The 18,382-nt window shown below is 36.4% G+C and overlaps 1 protein-coding gene across 2 annotated transcripts; it reads left to right on the top strand.

The window, feature by feature from the left end:
* Window positions 1-861: 861 nt before the first annotated feature.
* On the top strand, window positions 862-18,356 carry CUNH8orf89 (chromosome unknown C8orf89 homolog). Of its 2 annotated transcripts, none has more exons than XM_088149246.1 (6): window positions 862-1,131; window positions 9,384-9,531; window positions 10,350-10,442; window positions 13,537-13,644; window positions 14,461-14,525; window positions 16,532-18,356. In XM_088149246.1, exons 1-6 carry the CDS (start codon window positions 1,092-1,094, stop codon window positions 16,669-16,671), a joined length of 594 nt encoding a protein of 197 aa, XP_088005372.1. In that variant the 5' UTR covers window positions 862-1,091; the 3' UTR covers window positions 16,672-18,356. The 2 variants fall into 2 exon arrangements, with proteins under 2 accessions (XP_088005372.1, XP_088005371.1); XM_088149245.1 differs by lacking the exon at window positions 862-1,131 and adding an exon at window positions 7,691-7,824.
* The last annotated feature ends 26 nt before the right edge of the window (window positions 18,357-18,382 follow it).

The raw sequence follows: 18,382 nt of genomic DNA, 5'->3' as shown, positions 1-18,382 counted from the left end.
CAAATCTACCTAGAGAGTCACTATATATATATATTGTCCTCCTACCTACAAATGTATACTTAGTCCTGCCAATGAAAGTCTAATAAAGAGGAATATCCCATAATACATTTGCTTAGCTTTATGCTGTCATGAAGTGCCTTTGGGTTTTTTTTTTTTCCTTCCCGCATTGGAAGTATGCTGTTAACATTCTGGAATTTAGTCATAGTGGTAGGAGAAGTCAATGTGGTAGGCACGACCATGGATCAAAGCCCTGCCGTTTTGTATTTATAACTCTTTCAGTACACTTCTAGGTTACATTTAAATGGATATATGTTGCATGGGAACTCTGAACTACTTTGGCAGGTGCTTTTGTTATTCCACAGCGTATTTTAATTAATCTGTGCGTTTTAATCATTCATCAGAATGCTTATCTGTGCTCTTAACGTAAGGTAAGATGACTTAGAAACACTTGGTTTTGAAAACAGGCATAGAAATATTTAAGTAAATGGGCAAATGCCTCTCCCCGTAAAGCTCCTGCTATTTCATAAACACGGCAACAGACTGTGCGAAAGTAAATCTGTCGATAGTCTGCCTTTCTCTCCCCAGGAAACTTAACAGGAGTTTACCAGCAGTCTCCCATCACCCGCGGCTCCGCATAGCTACAGCACCGGGTTGGCCCACCGAAATAAAATGCCAAAATGCCAAGGAAAGGACGGGTTGCGGGCAGAGGGGAACCGCGTCTTCGGGGCGACCCCCGGGCTTCCAGACGCACAAACTCCCTTCGCCTTGACCTCCCGCCTTCTCCCCGCCCACTAAGCGTAAGACTGCACCGAGAGCTTCGCTCCGCTTCTTTATTGCGGCTCCCCGGTTGCCTAGTGACTGGCGGCCCTGGTTCTTTGCTTGCTCTGGCCGGCGACGTGGCAACAAAGGCTGGGAGGGCAGAGATGCCGCCGCCGCCGCGGCGCTCTGGGGCGCCGGCCGCCGCGGGGGACCATGAGCGTCCCGGGTAGCTTCCGTCTCCGCCAGTTCCGCAGAGGCGAGGGATTTGGGTGTCGGTTCGCCACTTGCCCTCCGCTGCCTTTCGCCTCAGCGAGCGCGGCGGAAGGGCCGCTATGAGTAGGAGCCAGCAACGCACCAGCCTCGAGCAACGCGGTGCGTGAGGGAGCCCGGCGGGCGCGGGACGTGAAGGGGGTACCTCGAGGGGTCTGCGCGGGGAACCTGCCGCGTAATGAAAGGAGGGGGAAATTCCCGAGAAGGGTTTGGAGTCTAGTAGCACTTTCTTACCTAGGACAAGGGTAACAGTGCTAGCCTACTTTACAAGGTTGTTGTAAAAAGAATGGAGGTGAAGCATTTGAACCGTATCACAAAACAGCACGATCCTATGCATACACATGGAGAAGCATGGTTCCAACAGGGGGCTCAGCCACGGATAGGCAGCCTTTGAACCCCCCTTTTGATGCCTGTCTGATCATATTTGATGAAAATGGATGGCATCGTCTTGCAACATTTTGAAGCATGAAAATTATAGATTTTAATAACAGAGGCCTCAAACTAAGGGTAAATTGAGTTGAGCTGGATTCCTAGTGACTACATACTGTTTTCTTGTCTTCAGTAACAATGCTTTCTTTTGTGTAATTTTTATTGAAAAAAAAATTGTACAGGATTAAAAACTAGACACATAAAGAGAAAATTAGAAAAGAGAAAAAGATATAAAAAGATAAAAGGAAAGATGAAAAACAGTGAAAGTCAAAGAAAGAGAAAGAAAATAGAAAAAGAAAAATATTTAAAGAAATGACTTTCAATCTTCTTTGCAGCAGTTACAAACACGGTTATTACCATTTCCTCCCTCCCAAATTATAACATGGTTCCCTTCCCATAAACAACCCTTTTTATTCATTAAATCCCAAAATCACCACTTCATTTTTGTCCATTTTCAGCAAAAAGTCTATAAAGGGTTTCCAGTCTTTTATAAAAGTAGTTATTGTTCCTTCCCTAATCAGGTCCATTTAACCATTTCAGCAAATAGAATGCTTTCTTTTGGATTTTTTTTTTAAATTGTCCAATCTAGCCTCAGATTTCTTTATAGTCTCTTATCCAAGTACTAACCAGGTCTGACTCTGCCTATCAAGATTCAGGAAAAACAAAACAAAATCCTTGCCCTCACTTGTGGATATCATCATCCAACTTAACTGCAGCCCTCAGGCCCTTCCCGAAAGTTAAGTGTAGCCCGCTGCTGTGCTATGTCATAATGTGCTTTATGGTTTGGAATGTGTGAATACAGCTATTATGGTCTAGCTTCTGGTTTAGCATTGTCAATGAGACTTGTCATTTTTCAAGAAGCTACGGTTAAACAAACCATGGCTTAAACACTGTCTAAATCCAGCCAGAACCACAACTTTCATTAAGCTAAATATGGCTGGTTCTCAGAGTACAGTATACTGGATTGCAGTCTAACAGATTGTAAAAGTGTCAGAAGTTAAAGAGGTGATAAGGTGATTTTCCTGCCTGAAAAAGCAGAAATTTAGGGATTACTTGCGGAAAACAATGCAGCGCCGATGCTTCAAGCATGCCTTTTATTCATTTTATTTTTACATAAAATTAATGTAAAAATAAACATTTCATTGTGCAAGAACGAAGCTTGACAGAAATGAAGCTTTAGCAGTCACGTTAAAAGATGTACTGTATAATCATCCTGAATGGAACTAACAAAACTGATTCAGTAAACAGAACTCTTTGTATGGTAGGAATGTACAGAGTGAGGATACCAATTATTTGTAAGGGGCAAATGGTAATAGGAATAATTGTCCTGTAATCTGCTTATAATTATTATGCTGCTCTCCCATGTGTATAAAAGTATCATTTAGAACAGTGTTTCTCAACCTTGGCAGCTTTTCAGATGGGTGGACTTCAACTCCCAAGGCTGGCTGGGGAATTCTGGGAGTTGAAGTCCACCCATCTGAAAGCTGCCAAGGTTGAGAAACACTGATTTAGAAAAAGTGGTTGTCATAATATTAGAGAATGCATCCGATGAAGCTGAATAATGCCAGATTCAGAACAGATAAAAAGAAACATTCTTTCATAGAATTTTCTGCCAGAAAATTTTGTACAGTTTTAAAAGGGACTTAGGCAGGAGGAATCACCACTACTTATATAATTAATCATACTAATATAATATTTTGTCTCTGTTATCAGAAACACTATGCCTATAAATACTCATCTGTGGGAGTTTAGAAGAAAGGGTGCTTTTGCAGTCTGCTTGTAGAGTTCCCATGGACATTTGGTTGGCCATTGTGAGAACAGAATGGATCTTCCTGCTGGGTTTTTCTTAACAGTTACACTTTTCTGAGGGACAAATTTAAAAACTTTAGGCACAGCGATTGATTGTGGAGCTAAAAGAAATGTTATTGTCTCAGGTTAATTGCGTATGACTTTGTGGACTCTGGTTGAGAGAGCTGAGCAAGAGTGTGGATGGTATGATTACTGCAAATAAAGACATTGGAAAGCTTGAAATATTTGAATGAAAGCATTGATTGGGACACAAATGCAGAATGTTACAGCTTTAGTGTTCTTTTGGGTTGATTCACTGGTTGGTTTTGAGCATTGTAGCCTGAAGAAATACTGTAATAGTAAGGTAATCATCCCAAAGATTAATGGTAACCATACAGGTAACACTACTATGTATGCACTAAGACCCATTGAAGAATATAACCTGGCATAGTTCTGGTAGCTCCATAATTAACCATCCCCACATCTCTATGTGGCTTTAGACAGTTTGCTTGTTCTTGGAAACATTAAACCTGGCAACTTTTGAATTGGACTATTAATAAAGCTGTTGCATCTGAAGTCTGGATTTTTTGTTTGTTTCTCACAATCAAGGATACTACCGTTGCCTTTTACAGGATTTCTCCTGGCATTAGAAGGCTGAAGAAAAATCCCATTAAGCCACAGGCTGCAATAGAATAGCCTTAAGATGTGGCAAAAGGGATCCATTATAAATCTGTCTTTGCTGGGGAAGTGTAATCTTTTCCTCACAGCTGCCCATCCCAGACACAAAGTACTCCCAGCTACCAGCATTACTGTGTCTTTTTATTCTTTAACATTAATATAAGTTGAATGTGTTCCAACAGGAAAATTGTAAAATGCTGTGCAAGTTATACAAACACATCTGTTTTAGCCTCTTCTACAGCAATTATATTTTATTTATCCTTTTATACTAGGAATTTTCAGTAGGATAATATATATTTAAAATTATTAAGCATTAGGTCCCTTATGTGTATGTGTCTCAGTTTTATATACAGTATTTTATTTGGATACATTAATATTTATAGAAAAAATATAGTGCTATTATTGTGGAGAGAAGAAAATATTTATATAAATCTAATAAACAAATAAATAACTAGTTCTTACAGGAAGGAATAAATTATATATATATATATATATATATTATATTAATATATTATATATTATATATTGCATTATATATAATCCAAAGGATTCAAAACGAACACAGAAAAAAATAATAAATGACTGAATTCAGAATACAGGTGGTCCTCTCTTAGTGACCACTCATTCAGCAACATTTTGAACTTACGATGGTGCTATGACTGGTCCTCATACTTACGACTTACAGTATTAACTTTGAACGGTGGCTGAATGAATGGTTGTAATCCCAAGGACTACCTGTATTACAAAATGCAGTGCCTACATCTGGCCAACTAACTTGAGTCAGCTCTGTGCATCATATCTAACCAATGCTTACATAGCTGTGCTACTGTCACTCTAACTCCAGATACAATCAGTGCCCAATTATTGCCCATAGAAATTTAAATGGTATGAAGATAGGCATAGTAAGTTGAAATAATATTTTATGGTACGTGAGCCTGGCTGAACTTTTTATTTGTTATCTGAGGTTCTTTTCTGTATCTCTTGACACTTGATGTTCAGTACATGGTGACCACCCTTGTCTGAGTATTGATGTGGAATGTCCTCCCTAAAGAAGTACACATAGTGCTAGTTATAATGCCTTTGTTGATCTCAGGCAAACACTTATTTTTATTGCCCAGATATTTCAACATGTTTTATTGCTAGTTTAGTATTTTATTTCCTCTGAAAGTTTTGGGCCAGAGTTGATATGAATTGTAATCCCCCTTATCCAGGGAGTTGGGAAAGTTATGTTATAGGCTTGCAGGAAAGTTTTAATGAGATTTTCTGGGGTTTCTGTACTTTTATTGATTTTGATGATTTTGTCTTGTTGTTGTGTAGAATCTAGGTATAGCCATAGATACATGAATTATTTCAGTAGGGATGGATCTAATCTTTTGAATATAAATATGTATGTTAAACAATTTGTTTTATAAATAGACTAAATGAATAATGTTTTCATTGCTTTCTCTAGTACTTGCAACTTTATTATTATATAATAATACGTTAATTATAATTAGCTATTATTATTAGCTATTTTTATATTTTATTTACTTTGGGGTACCAATACTAGAGAAAATATTTTGTTACTAAAAAACATAGCCCTCCCTTGATAAAATACCTCCCTCCTCCTTTGCTTAACTAAGTATCTTGATTCAAATCAGATTTTGATTTGAATTATTTACTCCTACAAAAGAAGAGAAAAAAATTATAGTAGTTTAATGGATTTTTTCTCATTATTCTATAAAATATTTACTTTCCTCCCCAATAATTTTTTTTTTGAAAAAGTGGTGATTCTTTACATTTTCAAATGAAAACAGAGTATTATTTCATTACAGATTTACAGGCATATGATGGCAAGCTCCCAGAGATCTCATGTGTTCCAAAATGGCAAGTATTTTAAGCTAGGGTCAATTAGATCCTTTTTTATTTTAGAAATATTTTCTAAATATTTTATTTTTTTTAATAGAAAACATATTACTGTTGGTCTACTCTAATCTAGCATTTCCACAGAAATATATTTGTACTTTTTAATTGAAGCAGACAGTTCACTGGTTTTTTTTATAAGTGAGTGGGGCAGAGAGAGGGACTCAAAGATAAGTGGTATGAGTGATTAAGAATTCTCTTGAATTACTATTTGCTATGTCTGATCAAGAAATACGCTGCAGATTAGTACTTAGTAGAGCATCTATGAAGGCCTTGGAAAAAATATTCAAATGCCATGATGTGTCTATACCTACCAAGATCAGAATTGTGCAAGCTGTGGTATTCCTTGTGACATTCTATGGAAGCAAAAGTTGGACTTTGAAGAAGCAGGATAGAATAGTACTGGTGTTTTTAAACTTTGGTATTGGAGAAGACTCCTGAGGATACCATGGACAGCCAAGAAAACAAGCCAACAGATCGTTGAACTAATCAACCCAGAGTTCTCACTCAAGGCATAAATGACCAAGCTCAAATTATCCTACTGCGGACCCATTATGCAAAGACCCAGCTCTCTGGAAAAAGCTCTAATGCTGGGAAAGATGGAAGGAAAGAGAAGAGGATGACCAGCAGTAACAAAGGTAGTCTTAGTTATAGCGGTGTTGAGTATACTGTTGAAAGACCTGAAAGATCATCATGGAGAAGATCTGTCTATGTGGTCACTAAGAGCTAACAACAACTTGATGGCACATACAGTAATCAATCAATCAATCAATCAATCAATCAAAGTAAATTAAGTTAATGTCTGTACAAAATAATAGTAGGTGAAAGCTGTTAGCAAAACAACTTGCTATTTAATGTAGTCATGAGGTTAAAATTGTGGCATATTTTTCTTTGATGGTGATTTTGAGAGACGCATATTTAAAGTCAACTGTTTTCTTTTTTCATCCATTCTCTTCTTTTTCTAGCACCTTGGAATTTATTAGAAATATTCTTAATGAAAATATGCTAGTATTTTGGTAGATAAACACATTTGGGACACACCATTTGCTATTTTAGGGTAGAGAGAGATTGAACAAACTGAAATACCTGTTTGGAAACATTAACGCTGAAATATTAATAAAAGGGTCCACAGCCAAGACAGTGATAGCAATGGTATTATAAGGTCTGTTTCTTTAATAAAACAGTCTTTTTACTTTTGGTGCACATTTGTTTGTAACTGTGACTTTCAGACTATTTCTTGCTTGAGACCCACAATTTCTTTAGAGAGTGATTAAATTTCCTTAATGAAATAATGAAAAATAGAATATGGACATTTCTGAAAGCCAGCTTGCCTACTCTTACTGAATGCCTGAAAAGTTCCTTGTATGGACCAAGCATATAAGAACATTTTCCAAGACTTTCCACAATACTTCAATATACCATGGCTGATGTTTAGGAGTTTCACATAAAACTACTGATATAGAAAGAGATTCCTAAAACTATAATGTTTAAAGCCACCAATAATAGTTAATGTGTAGAACCAGTCAGTTAGTCCGACCAATACTACTTGGGAATGATCAGTTAGGGAAGGTTTTTGTAACTTGGTTTCTTCAGATCTGTTGGCAGGCATTACATCTTCCATTGGCCCTGTTGTCTTGGAATTCCAGAAGTTGTAGTTCGGTGCTTGGTTATGGAAAGCTGAAAGAAGGTGTGCTTGAAATAAAATGCAGCATTGTGACCAGATTCTTTAGTGACTCAATTATTATCTGAAATATATCTCTGCTTTATAACATTTGAAAAATATTACTTTTTTGTTGTTTTTATGTGTCCCCATGATGTTCCATTTTGCCATCTGAAATAGCAAATATACCACTTTCCAGCCAACCCTAAAAGAAAGAAAGTTGCCATCCCTGATGCTTGACAATAAATTCCTGGATAATAAAGAAACATTATTTAAAAGTCAATCATTTATGAATAGTTGGAAAAATGCAGTTTTGAAGACAAAAAGAATTAAACAAGGTAAAACGTGTTATAAATACATTGCAGAAAATTCATTAAAAAAATTTATCAAATCTAGTTGTGTATTTTTATACAAGTGTTGTCATAAGGTTATATAATCTCTTAAGATTTTAAAAAGTCTTTCTTCCCCAGAGTTATTAATGTTTTGTGTTCTTACTGTTTTGCTTTGTTTGATGTCTATATTTGAGCATTTGCTTGTAAATTGTCTGGGATGGAGGGCTGAAGGCACTTATATAAATCTTTTATATAAATATAAACAGTAGTTAATGGTATATACAGTTTAGATAGTAATTATAATTTTATTTATTTATTTTATTTATTTATCAAATTTGTCACCGCCCATCTCATGAAAGACTTTAGGCGGTTTACAACAAGATAAAAATTCATTAAAATGCAACATAAAAACAAACCTAAAAACAAATGGGTTCCAAGAAGATGGAGAATTGGGTAATTTCAGGGAGCATCATCAGGGGGCTAACCGCCCACAGGGACGGGTAGAGCCCATATCACCCCATGCACACTGACAGAGCCAGGTCTTTAAGCCTTTTCAGAAAGCCGGGAGGCTAGGGGCCCACCGCATCTCTGCAGGGAGAATATTCCAAAGGGTGGGGGCAATGGCAGAGAAGGCTCTCTTCCTGGGCCCTGCCAGCCGACATTCCCTCGCTGACAGGATCCGCAACATGCCCTCTCTGCCTGACCAGGTGGGACGGGTTGATGAAATGGGGATGAGACAGTCTCTCAGGTAACCTGGGCCCATGCCATGTAGGGCTTTAAAGGTAATAGCAATATTAAATAATATATTAAATATTAAATAAAATTATTAATAATATTTATAAATATTTATAATAAGAATTAATGATTATTAATAAATTAAATAATTGGATATTATATTAGATATTAAATAACATTAAATAATATTAAAGGTAATAACAATATTAGCAACATGTGATCAAGATTAGAATAGCCAAACTTTTCTATAGCTATTTTTCAGAGGTTCTTTTCCTTACGTTTGATGATATTGCCATTCACAGCTTTCTGAGATTGATGCATTTTGGTCCTTCCACCTACTTAGAATGCAGTCCTACACACATATATCTGGGAGTAAGTCACATTGCACCCCATAGAGCTTATATCTCTGTTGCAACTGTATTCCCTGCGTGTTTCAAGCAGATAGTGGGAACTGCCAGTGCAGCATAAGGAACATGTTATTCATTTGGCAAGTTTCTAATGTGGAATTGTCATGATGTAGACAGCTTTTAGTTTCTGTTTCTTCTGCTTTGTTTTGGTTTAAGCATTTATATACCTAAAAATGATTTCATGGAAGGTTCTCCTGTTATTGAGGATTGTTTCTGTTTTCGTTTTGCTTCTTTTCCTAGACAGCCAAGTTAAAAGTATTTCTAGGTAAACACGTCCCTACTTATTCTGGACATATTTCCTTATTTCCCATTGATTTCAGTGTGGTTGATTTTTAAGCATTTATAATTAAGGCTCTAAGTACAGTATTTGAAATTTTGACTTGATGTTTCATGTTTCTGAGTTTGAATTATTTCTTTAAGCAGAATATGTGTCTGCATATGGCTTGAGTGATTCCAGTGAAAATACTGCAATGCCACGCCTTTCTCAGGGTATGGAGAAATATCCTGCAATACCAAACCCCTTTCCTGTTGTACAAAAGACACAAAGTGGTGCTAATAAATTTCCAAACAGGTATATTATTATACTTTGTGTTTTAATGTGAGGAATATACAAATGTTATTTCTCAGATTGTACTGCACAGAATAATTTACAGAATCAGAAGTGCCATTTCCAATAGACACATCCCCAAGGCATCCTTGTTTGTATGGCTTATCGAATACCATCTGTATACATGGCACTTTACAAAGAATGGATATTAACAGCTCCCATGAAGCATGGGTCAACTAATCCCATTATTATATTATTTGTATTTCTGATGTTGACAGTTCTTAGGGATTATATCAGTATACATGTTTAGTTTCCTAGGATTCACCATTATTGTTTTCAAGATGCTATTCCTGAGTAAAAGACTTTCTTATATACTCAGATTATTACCCATATTCCAGGAGTTCATCCCAGTTCTTGTTTTTTTTTAAAAAAAGTAAAATGTGATAAATAATGTCCTGTCTGTGCCATAAAGACCTTCAATGTAAGGCTGTTACCCTTGCCACGTTCCCAGATAAACTGCACCCTAAGCAGTTCACAGTAGGGTACTAAATTACTATTAAAAATAACATTTCAAAAAACAGTCTGCAACAAAACATGTCAATAAACTAAAATAGGACAAATTCAACAGTTCAAAAACCACCTGGCTGAGACATAACAATAAAACTAATTTGCAGTATTCATTAAAGTCTGGTTTAGAGTAAGTGGGACTTTACTCTGTTGGCTACATCAAAAGGGAAGAACAAAGGAGTGGTGATGCTGATAAGTCATCGTCAATTTCCTAGGTGTTTCAGCTGCTAATTCTAGTCTTACTGCTTTTACTGTTATTATTTTCATCACTTTAGCTCTGATAGTAATGAAGATTCCAGTTTGCCACCTTTATACTTGCTTCCATCTGTTCCACGCCAAAGTTTTTTTGACGGCTACTACAAAAGCAGGTAAGGCTTCATTTCTTACTAAAAAAGAATTATCTTTACTGTAATCTGTTCCTTATATGAGCAAACTGTAGGCCACATATATTACCTAGATACCCATTTTACAGCCCCATAATATCACTGGTGTGGGCAAGGACAACTTCTTGTCCTTTTTGGGAGGAGGCAGTTGTTTTTGGAGCAACTGGAAGGGTTTAAAGAACTGAAGAGATCTGTTTTGATCCTTAACATTTTTCCCTGCCCTATCTCCCTCAAACTGGGTCAATTGCAAGCCTGCAAAGCATAAGACAGAGAGCCAGTTTGGTGTAGTGGTTAAGGCATCAGGCTAGAAACCAGAAGACACTGAGTTCTAGTCCCGCCTTAGGCACAAAGGCAGCTGGGTGAGCTTGGGCCAGTCACTCTCTCTCAGCTCTAGGAAGGAGGCAGATGCAAACCACTTCCAAAATCTTGCCAAGAAAACTGCAGGAGCTTGTCCAGGCAATTGCCAGGAGCCAATGCTGACTCAAAGGCAACAACAATAACAGAAAAACTTAATACACCTATTTGCTCCTTAACTTGTCCATTCCCATCCCCGAAAGGGAACCAAAAATGTTAGTCTTGCTGTGCTTTTTACAGTCTCTGGAGGGCAAAAAAAAAAAAAGTGACTTCTGGCTGCAAGAACATTGCTCAATCTTGCTCAGTACTAGAAAGCTTATTTTGTGATTGTAAAAGATACATCTCTGGATCACCAACAAGTAGTACACACACAGCAGTAACTCTAGTTCAATACTAATATGGAATTTGTTTAATCAACAGTTGACTCATGATATTTATGCTAAAATATAATAATGATATTTGTAAACTTTGTTATAGCATATTGAAAGACTCATTCTATTGTCTATGATCCCACAAGTCATTGTTAAGTTTTCAGAAGCATTTTGTGATTCTATTCTTCAACCAACAAAAGCATTAAAAAATCAGTATCAAGTTTTTCTACATTACCTAGGCAAAGAGGGCTGAAACATTTTTTAAGTCCTGGGAAACAAGATCATATTCAGAAGCAGCTCAGGCAAACACCTCCCTGATTCTTTGAGGTATAAGGAGGGGAGGTAAAGCATAAAATGACTTGTAAGATTCTCTTATTATAGCCAGTCTGAATGAAGTATAGTACTGATCTTCCTGTGGAGTTGATTTTCTGGTCTGATCTAGCTAAACAGTTATGAATCTTCTAGTTTAAAGGTTCCATATTTTATATTATGGTTAATTGTAATGTATTATTATTTCAGTTGTTTTATTCCATGTATTGTATTTAGTTACAAGCACATAATAAATAAAACTACTACTAGTATTACTATAATTATCTAAGTCAATGTTTCTTAAAGTGTGGTCTGAAGAGCCCTGGGGAGCGCGTGAAATCAAATCATTTGCCAGATATTGAAGATATTTACAAAATTTAAAACAATATTACTCTTCTCATTATAAATTTTTATTTGTTAAAAGTATAGTGTTTTTTCATGAAAAATATTTTATTTATGTTAATATCTAATGGGTTTAATACTGTCGTTTTTACATGATTCAATAAATAAATATTCTACAAATGTATCAGTTTTAATGTTTAATACAGTAAACATTGATAAATATAACCCATACAAACAATAGCTATTCTGGGGTCCCCCATAATTTTAAAAGTGGGGGGGTATCCTGAGAGCAAAAGGTTTAAGAAACACTGATCTGGGTCATGTACATGGGGAAGACTGTAATGAGAATTTCCATTCTAAAAACCAATGTAGCCAAACTTCTAGATATGAAAATAAGTTTGTTGAGAAAAGGAGAATAGAGAAAACAAGGGAAGACAAGTACACAGGATTTCAAAAAAAAAAAGTCAGTAGTCAGTTTAACTGAGCTGTTATCTTTTTCCCTGAGATCTTGGATTTCAGCATATGTTCAAGGTTCATTTAGTGTTGGAGAGAAAGAACTGTTGCTTTGCCAAATTAAATAGAATGTCCCATCTCGGATGTCATGGATTTGGCCAGTGGTGTGCTGGTAAATGTTTAACAACCAGCTTTCCAAAAAAAAAAAAAAAAAAATCCAATGCCTCTGGGCCTCACAACAGTGCTGGCTCCATCGTGGCCACTGCACCATCCCACTGGCCACAAAATAGCTGATCAGCTCAGCACTTCTCTCAATCGGCTCACAAAATTCCAGAAAATACAATCATCAGCTCTCATGAGCCAGCACACACCAGCTCCAGTACACCACTGGGTCTAGCCAGCAAATCACAAAGTTATTTGGCAGCTGAACTTACCTTTCCAGTGGCTCTGGTTGGATGATAAAGGTGCAGACTGGTATTCATTTGTATAATTGTACTTTAAAGATTATACAAGAATGGTACTTTGAAAAAGCTAATTATGACTTGTCCAATAGATGGCAGCACCTAACCAACAGTGGCTGATCAAGAAAGCTAATTAGGATCAGATCTTGCTTAGTATTTGGATGGGAAACCACCAGGAAATTCCAGGGCTGTAAGTTAGACTGGGAAATCAAACAAAAACAGAAGAACTCAATGGCAAACTGTTGCCATTTATTTGCCAAAAATACTATATGGACATGCCTATGTAGTCATCAGAAGTCCAGGCTGCCTCAAGGAAGTCGTTATCTTCAAAGATGAAATCTTACCTATTCAAGCCTCTCAGCATAGAGTCCGTTTGCCAAATGTTTCAGTTGGCACTTATTGTGCCATACCAAAAGATGAATTGAGTATGGCTGAAAGTGTATAAAGAATAAAGATATTTATGTAATTGAATATGTTCATAATATGGTTTCCTCAGATATGTTGCTTGGTGTTTCTAGACTATTTCACTTCAGTTTGCCTTCACTGCTAGTTGCAAAGCACTCTGGGAAAAGTAGTTCAAACAGCTAGAGGATACAGGGCCATAAGCGCTTTCCTCATAGCAAATTGTGAGAAATAAGTGATTTTGGAAGGCTGTGAAGCTTAACATTAATAGATAGATAGATGGATGTGTGTGTGTGTGTGTGTGTGTGTGTATGTATGTATGTATGTATGTATGTATGTATGTATATATATATATATATATATATATATATTTCATATTCTTTATAGGGAAGACATTGCCATGGGAAACGCAGACAGAAAACGAGTGCCTCAGATAACAGCACCCCTGAAGAATTCTGAACTACAGTGTGGAGCTGGAGATTTGGGTGCTGTGAGGTAAGGCAGTTTGAAAAGGCAAATATAGCCAACTCTTTTGTGAAATGCTGGTAGTCTTTTTTTTTATTTATTTTTTTTACTAGGCTATTACCTAAGTGCTTATTCTTGAAATATGGTTGAGATATACTAGCATAACTGATTGGCTTCAACAATGCAGATTTCGCATTTCATTTGTTATAAAGTTAGGAGTTATTCTAGTGATATAAATAACTGTTTAAGATTTGAGAAAATATTGAAAACTCCTTTACATCCTTGACTGATTATATGTGGTAAACTTCTGGAATGTACTGTACATCTGAATACAAGTCGCAATAAACATTCTTTATGAAATCAAATCAGAACCAATTAAATGTTACACTCTGATTTAAATCACTGACCGGGAAGCATTGAATTACTTTGGGACAGTGACAGCCTTTTGCCTAAATTTAAATGATTTTGAGTCCCTGAAAGAAAAGCAAGATGGAAATGTAGTTAATAAATGTAAAGAAAATGTTCTACCTGATGAAGTAAAGATGCTATTGTTCAGCAATATTAAACCTTCAATATGGTTCAAAGTATGTCAGCATTTGACTTTATATGACAATTCTGTACCCCTTAACTACAGTACTAAAATTTCAGTGCTTATTAAGAATACAGTGCCATTTAAAATGTGGATGGTGATGGTTTTAGAAACATATTTTTTGGAGAAATTATTTCTGTGATTACTAAATCAATGTATTTTTTAAATTTCTCTCCACACCTTGGTGACTTCAAACAGAGTTAGTTACTAGTAATTTACACATGCTGTCCAATATGTTCTTGCACAAACATTTATAGGTTGAAGAAATACAATCGGTGTTCCAGCCTGGTTTCATTTCCAGACGGGTCCAAGTTCAGGACTGGTAAATTAATAAAGCCATTTCCTACATCTGCCTTTACTAAAATAGATTTCTAAGGCAAATTAATGTTTTCTGTATTTCATTGTGAAGTCTTCCTGTTTTTGCATTCACTGTTGAATAATATTTTCTCTAAAATAGGGGTAAGGAATGGCATCCAGATTCATTTTCTCCATACTGTAGGGTGTAGGTCCTTTGGGAGAGGAAACATTCTGATGGTCAAAGGAGGCTCATGGTCACCAACTATGCACGGGCTTATTGTGGGAGTATCTGTTCTGCTTTGACCTGAAAAAAAAAGCTTAGAGCAGTAGCAGAGTAGGAGGCATTCAAACTGCCATATTAAGAGGGCAAATCCCGTTATATAGAACTAGGACCTGTTCCCTCCCAAAGTCAAAGAAATGAGATAGAGTCACCCAGGCAGAGCTACTTTTCTGGGTCTTTTTGCTGGAATGTTATAAAACAGCTCTCACCAGCTTTGGCCACCTTTTTCTGAGGACAGGAAAGTGGGCATGAGCTACATATGTGGACACTCAACTGGAAGGCTGGCAAACATATCAGTTTCTTCTGTCAGCAAAGGAGGAGCTCCTAACAATGCTTTGTGAGGTATTAGCAATCAATGTCTAGTAGTATGTTCAAATGTGTATTTCAGTTAATTGAAATTAAAAAAAAAAACACTTGGCATTGTAATTTCCCATTTTGGGAATTTGTTCCTGTTGCAATTGATTTGTTTGCATGAGCAATTATTATTGTGTTTATGATTAAATAACTATAAATGTATTTTTGCTGAATTTTAGTAATTGCTGCCTCTAATTCAATAGCCATCTCATAGAATTCCCTTCTATTTCTAACATAGATTCCAGAAAGAATTATTTCAGTTTCTGTACTATTTCTCAGGGTATCAGGATAGCTGTTATGAACTAGAGGCTTTAATGTATATTGGAGTAATGTCCTGTATTATCATACTTGTCTTATTTTTATTGCATGAAGTTGGTAACAAAAATGGCTGAATTTTGACAATTTCCCCCTAAAGTTAGAAATGGGAGAAATTTCAAGCTTTCCACTCCCACTCTTATAGACACCAGATTTTTGTTAAATTCCTGGGGGAGGATTCAGCCCCTCCCTAGCAACTTGAAAAATAGCAATCTGGGGGCATTTTCAGGGGACTGGGGCTGTGTAAGGGTTGGGAATAAAGGTCCTTTGCCTCCTAGAGATTTTCATTTCTCATTCTACCTCCAGCTCCAAACACATGCACAGAAACACACCCAGGGTCTGGAAAAGTCCATCTCACCCTTTCTGGTACCATCGGACTACCATAATGTCCATCTAGAAAGGTGAGGGTTAAGTTGCAACCTGACTCAAAGGTTGTCCACCCCTACAATAAACCATAGATTGTGTTCACACACTGCATTAAGTCATGATTTACTGAGTAAATCATACTTGCAGGACATTTAACTATGTATAATAAATCAAATTAAATAAATATTTTATACAGTGAATCTTGATTTAACAGACCAGCTGGGGAAAATAATTGTTAAATTATGTCACCTGACCTAAATCACGACCAACATAAATTCAAATTTTTCATCAACTACAAATTATGCAAATTATATCATTGCAAAAAACATGATACTGACATAAAGTACTTTCATATTTAATGGGCATTTGGGAGGTTTTACTGTATATGCTACCACCATGTGTAACAACAGGTGCCAGGAGCTAATCAACCTTTGCTGATTTCAAAAAGCTAAGTAAGAGTTGGATATGATTAAGCACTTGAATGGGAAACCATCATGAAAACCCAGGGCTATAAGCTTCTCTTAAAAATCCAGAACATATCCCAGAAAGCAGTGGCAAACCATTTCTCTATTATGTTCCTGTGCTGATGGTGACAATAGTCAGTGCAGTCTCCAGTTGATTGTGACCCAAATATTTGATTTTCCACATGGTTTTGAGACATGTATCATTAAATAAAAACAGTATGCGATCAAGTAGAATCTTTTTTCCTTTCTTAGGTTACCATTTTACTGATCCCGTCAAGGGAGCCCCACCTCAATTCCTTCAGAGGCTTGCTGAATTGGCTGCTTTGGAATGCGAAACGATTCATCAAGAGAAAAGCAGAAAAATAAGGAAGACCAAGAAACAGGAGGCATAGACCACTATCATGCAAGGAGCAGGCTCTTTTGCAATTAAATGTTTTTTTGCTTGAATCTTTCACATATACTATGTTGATCAGTGAACTTCACAATTGATATAAAAAGGAAATCTAACATTTAATAAATATATGTTATAATTATTGTCATTGCCCAAATCAATGCAAGCTCAGTTTAAGAACTGTTATTCAAAACAGGAAAGAAAAAAATCTCAAAACTGTCACGCCTCTCATCTAAATTCATGCAACCTTCTCTAACCCACTATATTCAAAGTATTTTAAGATTTCTAACTCCCAGCAAGCATGGCCAAAGATGACTTAGCAAAATAATGACCTAGCCATAATACTGTGCAAACCCAGTCACTGTGGTTAGTAAGCTATGGTTTTCACCTGTATGCAAATTATTTTATTAAATTATAACTCATATCTATAGATTGGCCTTGCCTGCAATAATGTAAAAACTCATGCTAATCATAAACCCAGGATGTGCTTAATACAGGAGGATAGGAAATAAATTTTTGTCCATTTCCTGTAGTTATTAGCTACTTCAAATGATCTCCCAGTCCTGAGAATTTTTCTGAGGTTCTAGGCATTCCCCTTTCCCCCACAATGCCACTGTTGGTGGTTGGATTCATATACTACACAATGATTTTGTTTGCTAAAGCAGCCTAAGGGTAGGTTTAGGTATCACAATCTGCAATGTGGTTTGGTTCTAGTGTACCATGCTGTTTGAAACCAGCTGTTTTAGTTTATTCAACAAACTATGGTTAAAACATTAGATATATGAATATAGCCATTTTGACTACTTCATAGATAATGCTAGGGTTTAAACTGATTTGTCAGCAACTCTAAAGTAACTATAGCTTAGCACATTTGTGAATGCGCAACATGCCAGCAGTAATCCAGTCACGTATTCTGAACTGTGTGGTCAAATCCTCCTTTGGCAGTTCTGTAACTGTCACATAAATCTGTACTAATTCACACAGCTGCCAGAATATAGCCAGTGTACCAATCAATATAATAGCCATTTTTCTATCATTTATACAACAGGCTTCAATTGTGAACATCTGGTTCCAATATGTCAGTTTTTGTTTCCAAAGCTGGATATTGAAATATCTCAATAAACAGCCCAGATGATAATGACTATCTAGCAGACTGCAAACTGAGACAATCCATATAAAAATCTCAATCACAGTCAACTTTGTTTTGCAGTGTTCTGTATTTAAACATTTAATGCAGAAGAGACCACTCCTTCCCTTCCTCCACCGTGGATCTTTTTCCTTATCTCATGCCCATGTATCAGGAAAAAAATCCTGATATTAATCTTACTCACTTAATAGCCCAGTGATCAACAAGTAGCTTAATCAGAGACCTAAATTTAAATTTAGAGACAAATTTGGACACCAAAAAGGAAAACAGCTAGATACCATACCCTGAGCTAGTTAAAAATGAAGGGCTTCCTGACCAAAAAGGTGTACCGTTAGAAGTCATATATGGTATTGTATGGGCCATACCTTATTCAGCAATTAAGCCATCCAAATAACATACATCATGTATGCTTTCCTTCAAGGTAACAGAATTATAGTTCTACTAGCTTATCCACTGGTTTATTGAAAGAAGCATGTCTAACTTTGTGTGTGTACTTAAAGTACACAGGCAATGTATGACATCAGTGAGCAAGTTATTTAACATAATGGCACACTACTTAATTAAA

Source organism: Python bivittatus, unplaced genomic scaffold (assembly GCF_059951505.1).
Source record: "Python bivittatus isolate LINGU-HERP-01145 unplaced genomic scaffold, Pbiv_v1 ctg000590_np1212, whole genome shotgun sequence".
NCBI classification, from domain to species: domain Eukaryota; kingdom Metazoa; phylum Chordata; class Lepidosauria; order Squamata; family Pythonidae; genus Python; species Python bivittatus.
The sequence above is the reverse complement of the archived record's forward strand: the minus strand, read 5'-3'. Positions and strand labels throughout refer to the sequence as shown.

Excerpts from the sequence above, each read along its gene's own strand:
- CUNH8orf89 (XM_088149245.1), top strand. The coding sequence starts at position 7,719 with ATGCTTGACAATAAATTCCTGGATAATAAAGAAACATTATTTAAAAGT. Across the intron at positions 10,443-13,536 it reads GACGGCTACTACAAAAGCAG|GGAAGACATTGCCATGGGAA; the intron begins GTAAGGCTTCAT and ends TATTCTTTATAG. Across the intron at positions 14,526-16,531 it reads CGGGTCCAAGTTCAGGACTG|GTTACCATTTTACTGATCCC; the intron begins GTAAATTAATAA and ends TTCCTTTCTTAG.